This window comes from Rhynchophorus ferrugineus, unplaced genomic scaffold (genome assembly GCF_030347505.1).
Source record: "Rhynchophorus ferrugineus isolate W39M unplaced genomic scaffold, kcgeb_rfMv2 rfM1, whole genome shotgun sequence".
Lineage (NCBI taxonomy): Eukaryota > Metazoa > Arthropoda > Insecta > Coleoptera > Curculionidae > Rhynchophorus > Rhynchophorus ferrugineus.
In genome coordinates, this window is record NW_027472580.1 from 45368687 (window position 1) to 45384464 (window position 15778).

A 15778-nucleotide genomic window follows, 5' to 3' on the forward strand; every position below is an offset into this window, starting at 1 on the left:
TAATGTATAATGAAATCTTGCCAGTAATATTCGTTAGGGCATCAATAGAGGTAAGCATTTTTACTATTAAATATTAATTTTCTGCCATTTTAAGTGAAATTATTTTTAGCGTATTGCAGTTGCACTGAATATACATGTAGTATGAACACGGTCACTGAAATAATTTAAAAAAATGAAAAAATGATCTCGGATTCATCCAAAAAAAACCATCCTCATACGAAGTGGGTGAGAAATCAAGATCAGCTTGATGTTAGCTCTATCAGAGATTAAATATATAAAATGTATAAAAACAGTGAGTAATTTTTCAGTACAAACATAATTTAATACAATTATTTCAAAGGAAACTATTAGTCTGAAAAGTATCGAATAGGTCAAATGGAACTTCCGGATATTGCTTTTAAAAGAAAAAAAAATGTTTAAAAGCATACAATAAAATACATAAAGACCTATTATCTCAATGTATGTATTTAGATGAGATATGGATATTTCAGATTAGGATCAATATATCTATAGTCAGTCATGGCAAGATAAAAATAGTGTTATGACAACAAAAGTTGGTGGAAAAAGGTAAACGTTGGAATAACAATTGATTAGGTTTTATTAGTCATAACATTTATTATTAATTCATTGCAGATATATTGTACTTCATGCTGGAAACAGGAATAGTTAATAACACCTTCAGTTTGGATGAACTCGGTATGACACATTGAAGAAGAAATGGACAAATGCTGAAATTGTGATCAAATGTTAGATAGATTATAAATTAACAGCTTACATATCCACTTGAATGAAACTTTCTGAATATTTCAAGATTCAATACAATTCAATTTCAAGATTCAATACTGCTAATTTCTAAGTCAAAGTGACGAGAATGGAAACAAGTAAAGATGAGTATATAATTAATATAATATAACTGAAGAAAATCTTATTGTACAATGTAAAAGATTAATAATATAAAAGAATGCAGTAAGTAAATTTAGTTTTATCAAGGAAAATGTATACATGTGTTATCAAGACAAACGAAGGAGAAATACAGCGATATAAAAATGTCTTTAAAAGGAAGCACTGTAAAGAAGGACACAAGAACTAGGACTAAAAGTTAAATATGCTCTCTAATGAAATACGGAATACAACTACAAACTACTACAATGTAAATGTTGAATATACGACACAACCCTAACCTACAAACTATTATATACAATTTTGTTGTATGTCAAAGCCAAACTGCACTAAAACGCAGAGTGTATACGGCAACATTGCGATGTTTTGACGTCACATAGACGTCACGTACATGACCTATGTACAAACAAACTTTGAATAGACTATAATTAAGAAGTGATGGAATAAAGTTTAAACAAAAAGATCACTGAGACCTGCGACTAATGACGCGACTAAACAAGGAGGTTATCAAAAAGCACTAACTTTGGAAAACAATGAAAGAGTGCCACAAGACATGGAAAATTACATCAGAATGGTTTTGTCGATATAATAAAATGAAATGTCCAAATGATGTTGACATAACAATTAAATAACAGCATTTTTTTTTTGTTTATAAGTGACCATTTTGGTTTATCAGGAATAGTAAAAAAGACGAGAAAAAAACATCTTAAAAACTAGGGGAACTACATGAGCAACTTCTACACTCCGAGAGAGTTTTTTCCTGAAAATGGATGCACATTTTTTGGTTTTGTTACCTGATTATTTTTGCCAAGACTAAGATGATAACACATTAACCACAATATGGTAAAGTTGTTCAAGAACAACAATGACATTTGTAAGAAAACATTTTACTGGGCTGTTATTTTGTTTAGTGACTCTGTAGAATCGCCTTCTTGATTAGCAGACATTTCAGCTTGTGACTAATTTTATGGCTACTTGACAGCTTGAAATCATAACACGTGGAATTGGAAGAATTCCTCCTGCCCTCTAAAAGAATACCTCGGCAAAATGGACAAAACGTAGTAAGTCATTTATTTCTCAAAAACATCATAGTTCCCTACCAGACCCTATGTAATGTTAAACCATACGGTTTAAACATATTTTATTGTAATTCGAACAATTATCTCAATAAATATTTAGTTTTAAAATTAAATAACTGGTTAGTTCTTAATAAGTAAAATAATACGAAAGTTGTTATCGGGTTTTCGGACTGCAAAAAGATCTCATGGAACATTCTGGATATAAAGGTAACATCAATCGTTTACCTGGCCAAACCTTATTACATTTTTAAAACAAATTGAACAGAAGATAATATTCGGACTTAAATTAATTGATATATTACAGGAAGGGTTATTTAAGGTTCTATAGAAAATAATCCCTCTCTGACATATTTAAACTTCATACTATTTTTGACATGATATGTTAAATATTGTATATAGATATGTTATTGACATTTTATTGAAATGATGAAATTATACTATATCTAAAGGTTACACACCCTAGATCGACCATACTCTTGAACGCCGCAAAACGGAATAAAGTTACAGGACATGTACAACACCTGACATATTCAAAATATTTATTTACTAATAAGTTGTTGAGCTATTATATACTTTTAGAATAGATGCAATACTTCGTGGAATAAATTTGTAGATTTTCTAAATTCTAATAAAATGCTGTTCGATACTTGTACCAAAATATCCACCAATAGCTTCAATGATGTTGGAGATGGGCATCTAATTTTCATTATTTACTCAAAAACTCCTCATACCGGTTCAATTATTTTGAGGTCTGGCGATTGTACCGGCCAGTGAAAATATTGGATTATATTGTGATGCTTGATACCCAGACTGAATCTTTTTGAACCAAAATGTATCAGTGTTTGGCAGCAATAAGGCAATGATAGTAAGGAGGATTTATTATTGAGGATATTCATTCGCAATAATGGGGCTAATAAATAATGTAGTTTTGTGAAGCTCCCCCCGTACTATATTTATCCAAACAATTTTATTCTCGAGAATGTTTAGTTCTGCTGTCACTTTTGCTGCGGTAGTTTTATATTCCCTGTCCACAATCCTTTTAAATGTTAGCCGGTTTTTGTCAGTTAACTTTAGTTCTCGCCTTATTTAATATTTTTCCTCGAAATTTTAATAAACTCAATTATAAATTAAAGGAAATTATTGCACAGTTAAAATATATATTGTATATTTTGTATTTTGTTTGTGTTAAAATCACTTTTTTTAATTAAAATTTTACAAAACATCCAAAGTATGTACATAGTGAGAGGATTACAACGAAAGACAACATTATAACCCTTCATTCGGAGCAACCCCATTTAAAGGGTTTATCTCAATTCGCGTGACTACAAAGACTTAAAGGAACTAAACTTAGGAATATCCTTTACATCATCGCATAATGTCACTAATTTCTCCACATTTCTGAGTAATTAAGACCGCCCGAAACGATGTTTACATTATTTTTGTCGCTATTAAACTAAATTATGTAAATACCGGAATGATATACGACTTCCTTAGTTCAGCTTTATTACCAGATTCTAAAAATAAGCTAATATGGTTCCATTTAAAATTATTTGTCCATTTATTTTAATGCTATTTTTGCACATCGACAAAATACTACAATAAATTACAGATAATGACCGAAAAATATTCAGTTTAGGTATCGTAGAAAGATTTTTTAAGCCAAAATTATTTGTTCTTGAATTTTTCCGAAAAATAGGATTCCTTTTACAACGTTAGATGTTATACAATGTTTCAAAGACAGATTCATATTGCTAAGAATAGCTACTAATCATTATGTTTTATTTTGTTTCTTATAATCACCTTTGGAAGATACGGACAACTAACAAAGAGACAAATAAAACATATGGTAGAAATAATTCATCATGGTTTTATTTTAATAAGAAAATAACGATTAATAAATGTTACATAATAATAAGTCTAGAAAGTACTAAACATATAACAAATATATTTTAAAAATATAAAATAGTTTTAAGGAAAAATAGCAATCAAATATTGACATAATATTATACAACAATTCTAACATATCGATTATTCACTAATATGTGCAAGATAAAGTATATTTATAGTAGATAAATGAAGGACAATTATGTTTATGAAACATAATAAACACATAACATAAGGAAAGTTATGTGGTATTATTAGAATGATTATGTTCTATGAAAATCTTAAGCTTAAAGAATAGGTGGAAAGGAATGGAAGTTATGGTAACTTAGGCTAAATACATTTTCATTTATAGGGTTATCCAACTAACTCACTAAAAAGATACATCGAAGATTACACAGTTCAAAGGTAATTCTTTAGTAAAAAGTAATATGTAAGAATCAGTTGCTTTTGTTTTATTTATAAGATATTGTAATTTGAACTTTCCTACTGGACACATTGTTCTTATGTTATATAAATTGAAAGTTAATAAATAGTTATAACTCTATTTTTCAATATTATCTCGTTTTAAAAAAAATTAATTTGATTTGTGAGTCACTTCCAAAAACTTACAATTTATTCCAAAGCAAGCTGTCAGAGAAAGGCAGTAAACAGTAAATATTTTTTTTATATTAAATTGTAATTTGGGAAAAAAACGGAAGCAAAAAATTTTAATCTATTAATTAATAGTGAAAATGTATAATAAATAAGCAATAATTAAACAGGTAATATTAATATAACTTACAATGATGCTATTTGGAAGATTGAAAATAGCAAACGTGAAAATATAAAATGTCAAATATTTTCCAGAATTTATAACTGTTTTAATCTGAAGTTGGTTTAAATGAAACCGACCGTCAAGTTTTAGTTGAACAGTGATAAATGGATGGATTGTCTAACAAGTTTTTACAACCAAGGAGGTTAAATGCGCGGGTATATTAATCTAATGTCGACTTGTCTGATAATCGCTCATATCTCACTTTGGGCTATCGCACACGAAGGACTGGGAGGAATCATTAATCTGATAGGCTTGAGCTAATCGCAATCTGTATAATAAAATGACATAATAAAACCAGATATTATTATCTTAATTAGAGCCTGTAATATAGATATAGAATTTTTGTATATAAATATATAAATATGTTGATAAATAAAATTTCTTCAAACACAATTGTATCGGGCTATTTACACCATAAAGGATTGCCTTATATAATATTCTTAGTGATGTGACTAAGCAAGTGCTTCTATTTAGCAACTAACGTTTATCGAACATTATATCCAGAGCGTTTAAACAAATATTATGAATTACCTTGCTAAGGGTTAAAAACTAGATACTCATTATTAATGGTCATTAAATAGGTTTTGCGCAAACATACTTCATGATTGTCAGATTGTCATTATGATTATTATTATACAGATTATATTAAAATATTAGAATTCGCCTGAAATGAAAGTAAACAGAAGTATGGCTCTTTCAAGGTGATACGACATCTTTCTAATATTCTCATATAAAACGTGGAGCAAAAGTCCCTCTACTATTTTGATTGCCTATAAATTTGCTCAAAGAAAAAATAAGTATGTTTGGTTTTCATGAGTTTCAAGTTTATTTGGCCTTTACATTTTTTTTCGTTATGATTGAAAAATTATATCGGCTAAATGGTGACCGTGATTCAATGGTGTTTTATGAATAAATTGACGATTCTGTGTTCCCCAAAACAGACTGTTCTGTTTATTGACATGGTCACTGAGAAGAAAATGGGCTTCATCGCTTATTATTAATTTAGACGAAAAATCTTCACCAGATATCCTTAGAATTGCATTACTGTACTCAACTCGTTGATCAGGATCGCTTAGATCTGATCAGAACATCAGTTTTAAAAATTTGCCTTAAACTGCGTGCAGAAAGGTGTAACTGGTAACCACGTCTCCGAATTGATCTTTCTAGAGACTCTTCAACACTATCGCTGACCAGAGCCGTGTTACGAGACGTCCGTTGTCTTCCAGAACGACGCCTGTCTGCTGTCGTGCCGTACTGTCAAAAATTGTGGTTTTGTAGGGCATTGGACGAGGATTATTCTTGACGCAATTTCCCCTGAGTGGCAATGTAACGATTATTTTCAATAAATATTGTCACTATTTCTGCTCGTTCTTGGGGCGTATATTTATCCACAGTAAAATTTGAACTTTAGTGATTAGAAAATTTTAGTGATTAGCTTAAAAGTGGAAAAGGAAATGATTTCACATTACAATCTCATTCTAATATCAAATATAGTTTTTGTTTCCTGATTATTTATATATTGATTTTGATAAAAACGTTGAAAAGTTAACAGTTGTTTTATTACATATTTAAATGCAATAATAATAATAGCCTGACACTCAACAATTCATATATAGTTCTTTCAAAATAACAATAAACTCAAGTCATCACGACGTTGAATATATTGCCTATGCAGTTTGTAAATTAGTTTTAAAATCAAAAATAGTAAAATAAATAATTTATTTAATATTATAGGAAACTAGAACCATTTTTGAAACACGGTCTGATTATTTGGATTTAACCCCCCACATTATAAAAAGCTTTTTATTGATCGGGTCTAAAATCGTCTATACTGGTGTTTTCAATAAATGTTAATAAAACAGAAAATGGAAATATTATGGTATATCGAAAACAATTTAGCGACTGTTTACACTTTAAGAATGGTTTCGGCAAATGTCATCGTAAAAAAGCAGGAAACAGCAGCACAACACGACCATTAAAAGAAGCGTCGTAAAAAGCGGCGAATCATTAACGCGCGAATTATGAAACAATCAAATATTTCCGTACGGCGGGTCCGGGGCGGCCAGGAAAAAATCGGCCGTTTTAAAGTCAGTCGGCGTCAGGTCCGAATAAAATTTGTTTGCGAGAAGGAGGCCGCTGTTTATGATGCGATAAAGTGGATGGCAATCCCGTCAAAATTTATGCAAGCCCGGAGGGAGGCTCGGGCGCCCGCCGAATAAGGCCATGAAATTTTATCGTCGAACACGAAAAGAAATTTAAAGCTCTGTTATCGCCTCATATTTTTTTAAATTAGACGTTTCGGCTATTACTTAGTATTAGGACGAAAATATTTATGGTCATTGTCGTCGAAGATTTCGCGCCCGTAACGGCCATTTTCGGTTCGTCGTTGATTCTGGTCCTGACTCCGTCAGGTTATTAATTTTCCATTAATTTTAAAACGATTTTAGTCTTTCGGACGAAGAATACTGGTTACCAAATTATTAATCAAAATCGATTAATATTTTTTTTTTATTATAATAGGCATCAGACATTATAGTTTTATGTGCCATAAAATAATATGAACAGACGTCTTAAAAATTAATTCGCTGTAATTCCTAACCTCAATACTTTCTCAACTTGAACAACACATGGCAATGCTACATACAGCATTACTATTTCATCAAATTCTGCCAGTAAACATTAATTAAACATAAATTAATTCTAAAGATTTTTGTGAATTTGAAGCTTTATTGAGAAAGATCTGTACAATCTATTTTATTTAAAGTATTGTCTATCGATAGCGCCTACTTTTTCCCATATTTTAAGCATTTTCAGGATTCTATCTGAGGCTATTCATGAATCGACCCATTTTTTGATACATTCATAAGAAGCGTAGTGCTGCTCAGAGAAGTCACGAGTCATATGTCTGAACAAGTAGTAATTAGTAGGAGCCAGGTCTGGAGAATACGATGGATAGGGTTTTCACCTGTTTTGCAATCTGTCCCTGAAGTATTCCGGCTATTTTTCGCGCAATTCTCAGCTCGAACGCATCAATTGTAGTCGATAGGGATCCCATTAATGGTTTCATCAAGTGATGGCTTCAAATCCTGGTCTTATTAGTTTGTGGCTGTCCAAAGTACTATTTGCCTTCGGTTCAAGAACAACACTTAATACTTAGAAATTGGTACTCCCATTTTGAAGTGGTTACCATACGCATTCAATGACCTTTAAACGCCCTTCTCGTCAAATTGAAATAAAAAGTAAAATTTTCCGCAAATGCGATTACCTCAGCACATATTCACGATTTCAACGCAATGAAAAAAAATGTTCGCCGTTCAGCGAAGTGACATATATCGAAAAGTCAAGCCTATTATTGAGACTTTAACATGAAGTTGGTTACTAATGTAGCCGATACAATTAATAACGGCATCTATTTTCAACCACTTAAAATTATTTTATAAGCCTGATATATTTGCACAGGACATAAAGTAAACAATGCTCAATGCAATGAAAAATGGAAGGCATTAAAAATGTGAACATATCCATTGAATACATATTATCTATCAATATATGGATAATATTGACATATACATTACATATACATTCTTTTTAGTAAGCATAATTCTAAAATAAAGTATTTCATACAGATGTTACAGATCCAAAAATAATTTAAGGTTCCTCTGTATCGCTATGTTCGTGAAGTTAATAGAAGAAACAAAATCCATTGTATGGTATGAGTTAATGAAGGAGGACATTCTGCAAACAAAAAATTGCTTTGGAAAATAATATAAAATTATAAATAATGTGAATATTTTGAATCATATTGAATATCACGATGTTTTTTATTGTTATTGGTTTCACTATAGGAAAATAATGTCCTATCATATTTCAGCAAACTGAGGAACTTAATTATCAGGATCAATACTTTTTATTAGATATACAGAATAGTATATATTACTCATCCCATTAACAGAAATACCATTTAATAAAAATAATTATCAATGAAAATAAAGTTACCATAAATTTTAAGTGGAATCGCAAATAAATATATAACAATTATCTTATCTCACCCTATACCTTTGATTTAAACAAGTAAAATAAATATGGTGCATGCATTTACGAAACGTGAATATAGAACATTCTAGCAAACACTTAAGAGGGTGAGCGGCAGGAGTAAAGCCATTAACTACAACATTCAAAAACAAAGTGAACGTTCATAAAGTCATACGATGAGAGTATCAAGCAATGGAGGGAGTTATTCAAGTAACTATACAATTATGATCCACCATAGGGTTTATAACGAGTAGACGTAAAAGCGTGCAATTGTCGTTGTTATTGAATTTCGAGCTGTTTTCGACTGTCTATACCGGCGTTCACTTTGAATAGCATTTTATCAAATTATCTTCATATAAAATGAATGAAATGAATACATACAAAAAAAATGTGAATATTACAAAACTCATTCAATAATCATTACAGCTCATTATAGATCTTAAAGGATAACATTAATTTCAATTGCGGATGAAAATCGAAATGTTTCTATATATTAAAGAAATTGGTCATCGATATACCGAAAGTATTTTCCCGTAATGTTCTTCGTCAACTACTTCTCCAAGTATTTCCTTTCAGTTTTGCTTTAGTTAATGATTATATATAGCACTTCCTAAAAATTACAAATTCCGATAAAAACATATTCATTCTATTAAAACTTGGTTGAAGTAACATTAGTAACAATAATATAATCCTAGTAGATAATATTTAATTATATTGAATAGCTATTTTACATAAAAAAATAAATCCGACATATCAAATTGCTGCAAAATAATTTACAAGATGACCTAAAACTAATCACTAAATAATTCCAATAAAAATGTTTTTAATTAAACTGCCATTAGCAACAAATAACTTTATAATATTATTTAATTTCTAGATCTCTCTTAGTAATTATTAATGATGTTTGAGAGGATATTTGAAAATACCAAGACCTTTTAATTTTATATTTACGCTTTATACAAAGTGTTCATAATTTGACTGTAAATGATTCACCGCCTTTTATAGCTCACAATTTTACGGGTTTGTAAGCCTGCTTGCAGCACACTTTTTATGACGACATTTCCCAAAACTTGTCAAAGTTTATGACAAACAATGGCCGTATAAAAATTTACCATGATTAAAATTGTAATTTTTATAAAGCACAATTTTTAAAGTGAATTAATATAAGACCCAATATATTGAATTATGTAAGAGCAGAAAAATATTAAAGACTTCGTAGTGTTTTATACTTTAAATATTATATCCATTTTAAGTTAAAAAACATATACACATATATTTAATTTAGTTTTTTTAATGTTTATGTTCATTTAGGTATAACTTCTCTAATATATTCTAATATATTATCAGAACAATTCAATTCTGCATTATAATTTTTTATCCTCTAAGGGGTAATGAAGTAGAATTTGTCTCTCTTGCTTTAAGATGAAAAAAATTACATGGCGAATGTGAATCGAATGCTCAACATTTTCACTTAATAATAGAAGATTCATAATTTAGCTGTACATGATATACCTTTCTTTATATTTCTAATGGTATATTTTGGTAATTTTAAACATGTTTGGCGCTTTTCACGGCCATTCTTACAAGAAATTGTTGAAGTTGATGATAAATGATAAACGCATAAAATATCAATTACATTCTAATTAATTTAATAAACTATAAATAAGTAACAATGAAAAACTAATCCAAAGGCATAAACTTGAATCGGTGGATATTATAAGATATTATAAGTACTGTTCTCAGATCACACTAAAGGTTGTTACCTATATTAAGTCAAAATATACTCCAAACTGCATTTATTCTAATATGATTTACAGAGGAAACCCTGCAAATCAAACTAATCCAATTTTCAGATTCATTTGTGGATACTTTTAGCAATAAACCAATCTGTATGCAAAATGTTGGGACTTTTGCATATAGATATCTCACGGATCGTAAGACGTTTATAAAATACAACTATTCAGGACTTTCTAGTTATTTGTAAAGAGATGCCCCAAAACGCAGATATTATAATTCCACCATATTTGTAAAATTCGTTATTTCCGTTATTTTTAAGTAGAACTTTCCTTTATTTTTAAACTATATATTGAGTGTTTCATTACACGAACCATATTATTTTTAACAATTGAACATTATTAAATATAAATATGAATATACAATATGAATAAAATATATTATGAAAAGAACATTAACAAAAAAATATACTTACTCCAAAATGATACTCTTCAATTCCCCTAAGCTAGGATTCTCTTGATCGTCGACCTCAATTTTCTTAATGACGCCATGGGTTCTACCGATTTCCAGTTTATATTTTTCTCGTTCCATACTATCCAAAGCCAGGTAGTCAACGAGATCGTTGAAGCCATCGAACTGCTCTTTTATTCCGAGATTCTTGATTTTCTGTGATCCACTTTTACCAGTTGATTTCGCGGCACTATGCACAATGGTATCATTTGGAAGACTTTCTTTGGATATATTTCCGCTCACAGCACTGAAAAATATATATATATTGTTAGAGGATTGTATTATAATAGTTAAATATTAAATTTAAATAAACTTAATATTAGAACAAAATTATCACTAAAATAATTTCAATTAGTTGCTTATAATTATTATTTAAAATTTGATTCACATCCTAATTTTTTTGAATATTTATATGAAATGCAACAGCAAAACTGAGTGTTTTAAAATAAAAAATGCATCGGATTCTGCACTTTTGTAAGAATAATCAGAAATGTTAAATAATCACAAACATAAATTTATGACCATATCCCAGTAGGATTTGATCCAACGACAATCGCAATATCAGGACACCATCCCGCCGCCTTTACGACAAAAAACATTTTAAATAATATTTTATAGGTAATAATTTTAAATAGGACAATAAATAAAATATTAAAACACAATTCAAGTAAGTAATAAAGCAGTTTTCCCTCTAATATGACGTAACAAAATACTTAAAAATCTTAAAAAATGAATTATAATAATACAAACATAAAAGTTACTAGCGTCAACATGATAAACTGAAAAACCCATAACTTAAAAAGGGAACTAAATAAATACTATTACAAAAACAATATACTTTTATCATTATATTATGAATTATCATAGATAATTCATTTATTACACATATGCAAATTTGAGGAATAGTTGAAATTATTTACAAAATGACTGAGTCAAATTTGGCCTCAAAATAAACGATACGAAACGAACAGAAATGTTGGATCTGGGGTTATCGATAAATACATCCCGATAAATACACCTACCAGTAGTAGAGATGTCATACTGTCCTACTGTCTGGTGTGAAATAGTGCCATCATTGGTGCTATGAAAATAGTATGGTGAAATAAAAATGGTGAAAACTGTATTAGAAATGTCACGCAAATGTCATTAAAGGGGTACGCTAGCCTAGAAATTTGAAAAAAATTCGATAATTTTCATATTTTCTCAAAGATTAATCCTTTAAGAGGATTTTTCAGAATATCAATTACTGTATAACTTACGGGTATGGTAAAACAACCATAACTCAAGTTTTACCGGACTGATTTTTTCAAATGTTGACTTCAATCCCACCTTAACAAATTGAGCTTCTGTCAAACCAGTCTGGTTAAGTACAAATGTTTTAATTCATTAGAATAAAACATTAGCATAATAAAAAGCAGATTTTAAAGATATTAGGAAAAAATTATCAAAAAGAAAATAGATAGTACACCCTAATCACATAGTCAATTCAAAATAGCAGTGACACGAGTGTCAATATATGTCTGTCTAAAGTTAACCTCGCCATTTTATTATATTTAAAACGCGATAGAATTCTGTTAGAGAAGTTCGAACATGTAACGGAATGAGCCTGCAAAAGTTGTCCGTTTGCCAAACTTCTGAAAATATTATAATTACGGGTTATAAACCGGCAAACGTTGTTTTAACGCTTTTAATAAATTTGAAATTGTCGCGGTTTTTAATGAAAATATTTTTTGCGCCTTGAAAAAAAATATATATATAACCATAAATTCGCCAAAAAAAACCTTGTTTATGCGAAAGAGGTGACGAATCAAGATCAATCTTAGTGTTTCAGAGATCAAATATACGAAATGTATAAAACAGTAAGTAGCTTTTTCAATCGAAACATAATTTAATACAATTATTTCAGAGAATATTGTTATTCTGGAAAATATCCACAAAAATCCAAAAGATATACAGCTATTTGAGAGATGTAGAACATCCGTTCATACATTGTTGGATAATATAGGATTTAAGTAGTGTAAAGATAACCCACGAAGGGTTTTCATGGAATTTCCAGAGATTGCTATTAAAAGAATAGAATTTTTAAAAACATAAAACAAAATCAAGGAATAATTATATAAATTTACAAATTTAAAAGAGCCATGAATATTTGAGAATGGTACATTGGGTTGCACATGGCAAGATGATAATAAATATAGTGTAAAGACAAAAAAGGTTCATGGGAAAAGGTAAACGTTGGAATAACTATCGATTAGGTTTTGTTAGTCATAATATTTATTAATAATTCATTGCAGACATATAGTTTTTCATGCTGGAAACAGGAATGGTTTTATTCCTGGTGCAGAATTAGTGCTTCTCTAAGTCCAAGGGCGACTACCATGGCAGTAATTTGAAAATCAGCTTTTAAAGAACTTGGAGGAACCATCAGTGATTATTATGTACAATACACCATATCTACCTAGGAGAAAATCCTAACAAATTCACCAACAAAGGCTGCAATTAAAGAATGGCTTAAAGTAAATAAAATAAGTTTCGTGGAAATCATGTTAAAGAATAAGCAATTTCAAATTATTACTCGGTACATATAAATTAAATATTTAATTACATTTTATGTAATTTACTTTTTTAGAAAAAAACCTTAGATTACTGAGTATTAAGGCTACAGAGTAGTATGTCTCCCACCCTATCACTGCATTTTAATCCATATGGGTTGATATGGGGTATTGCAAAGGATTATTGCAATAGATATTCAGGTCGAGGAGGATATTTAAACCAGAACTGTCTGGATTTATGGAAACAGGCCTTGTCGAAAATAACACCTTGGTTTTCTATGAGCTCGATCAGACACATTGAAGAAGAAATTGACAAATTGTAGAATCTGGAGCAAGTTTATAATAGATTGGAAATAAACAGCTTGGTTATTAACTTGACTAGTATTTCTGAAAGTGACTGTGATTGAGTAAAACTGTATGAATGTTGGTTTATGATTAAATGCTGATGATTACCAAGGCAGGGTGATGAAAGAGGAAACCACTAAAGGTCAGTATATAATTAATATACTTTAATTATAGGAAATTGTATTATAGAGTGTGAAAGCTTTATCAGCATGTGTTTTATTGTTCAGAAGATACATGAATGTCTGGTTAACATGTATGAATAGGGAAATAACACTAACGGTTTTGCAGATATGGCAAATGCATTAAGGGGAATGCAGTGATTAAATGTAGTTTTATCAAGAAAGATGTATACAGATATTAAACTAAAGAGAAATATAGTAATATCATAATGACTTTACAAGGATACATTGCGTCGAAAGAAACAAGAACTAAGCGTAAAATATAAATATACTCTCTAATGAAAGTAGAATACATTACTCAGATATACCATTGTTAATTAAGTAGATTAGGCCTTCGAGGGATACCATTACATATAAAAACACGTCTAGAACCGTATCAATATTAGTGTGGAAAAAAGCTCAATGTATATATAATAAAATAACTCTAACCCATAAATAATTGTGGCTGTAAAATTAATTGTAATTTTAAGTTTTTCGATAATAAATGCACTTGATGTACTATAATGTTAAAATAAATTAATTTAATAGAATATTTGTTCAATAATTTTATTTATATTAAAATTTTTAAATATGTCAGAGCCCAAATGTACCAAAACCCAGAGTAGCTGCGGCAACATTGCGACGTTTCCCGTGTCACTGCTATTTTGAATTGACTATATACAGTTATCTGTATAGCTAGCACAAACAATGGATAAAAATCAATCAATATTATTTTAAACGATATTTTAAAAGATCTGGTAAATGATATCAAATACAAATATGTTGTTACTATAATATAACATTTTCTATTTGCTCTCAGATTACTTATCATTTAAGTCAACTTTGAACCAATGTTAACAAATGAAATAAAAATAAGAATAAATAATGCCCATTTAAAGAGCTTATTGATATGTGAATATTTTGGTGAGAAACCTAATGTTTTCGATCTATAAAAATTTACCAATTGAATTCAAAACTTATGCGAATTATTGGTGTAATGAAAGAACGGTTGTTATAATTGTTCTCCACTATTTAAACTACTTATTAAAATTGTTCCTTCGTACTCTATATTGAATATTCTTCACTACAATAAAACCTATAAAGCATAATGAAATTAAATACTATTTGAGAATGTCGGTATATAAAAAAACAAAGTTAAAAATAATTAAACGTGATACTACCAATCCATGTTTTGTTCGATATTATATTTCATATAACGCCTATAAATAGAGCTTATTAATAAGCTGAACAATCTTGTCTATATTATTACAATCTTCCTTTTCTAGCATTACCAAAATAAATGAGTATTTATTTTTTTTGATATTGGGTAGTTTTTATGAAGAATGGCGATATTTTTCTATATATATTTTTTACGAAAATATATATAAAGATTGCTAATTAATTTTGAAGGACTTTTGCTGAAAATTAAAAAAAGAATTTTGTTGAATTTTCTGCAACATGTAATAGCAGATGTCTTTTCAAACTATAATTTGAAAACCTCTCAAAACATGAAAAACACGTCAAAGTAATAGATATTATTATTATAGTATATAAATATGTTCTTTCAGTTTTAATTTATTTTAGAGTGGAATGTAGGGAATATCAAAACAAAGTGAAAAGAATGGATATTGGAATGCATGAACATACTTATTAAATGAAATAATAATCGATGATAATTATACAAATAGAACATATATTTATAATATATATATATATATATATATATATATATATATATATATACAAACATAGTAAGATTAATCAATACAA

At 29.1% G+C, this 15778-nt stretch overlaps 1 protein-coding gene across 3 annotated transcripts in view; it reads right to left on the bottom strand.

Annotated features, from left to right (window-relative positions):
* The window catches only part of LOC143206852 (extracellular serine/threonine protein CG31145), a 558035-nt gene that overhangs the window by 359850 nt on the left and 182407 nt on the right, over positions 1 to 15778 (bottom strand). For all 3 annotated transcript variants that reach the window (XM_076419660.1, XM_076419661.1, XM_076419662.1), the window contains one exon: positions 10919 to 11200. In XM_076419660.1, the coding sequence (XP_076275775.1) occupies positions 10919 to 11200 (282 nt within the window). The remainder of the gene's footprint in view (positions 1 to 10918; positions 11201 to 15778) is intronic.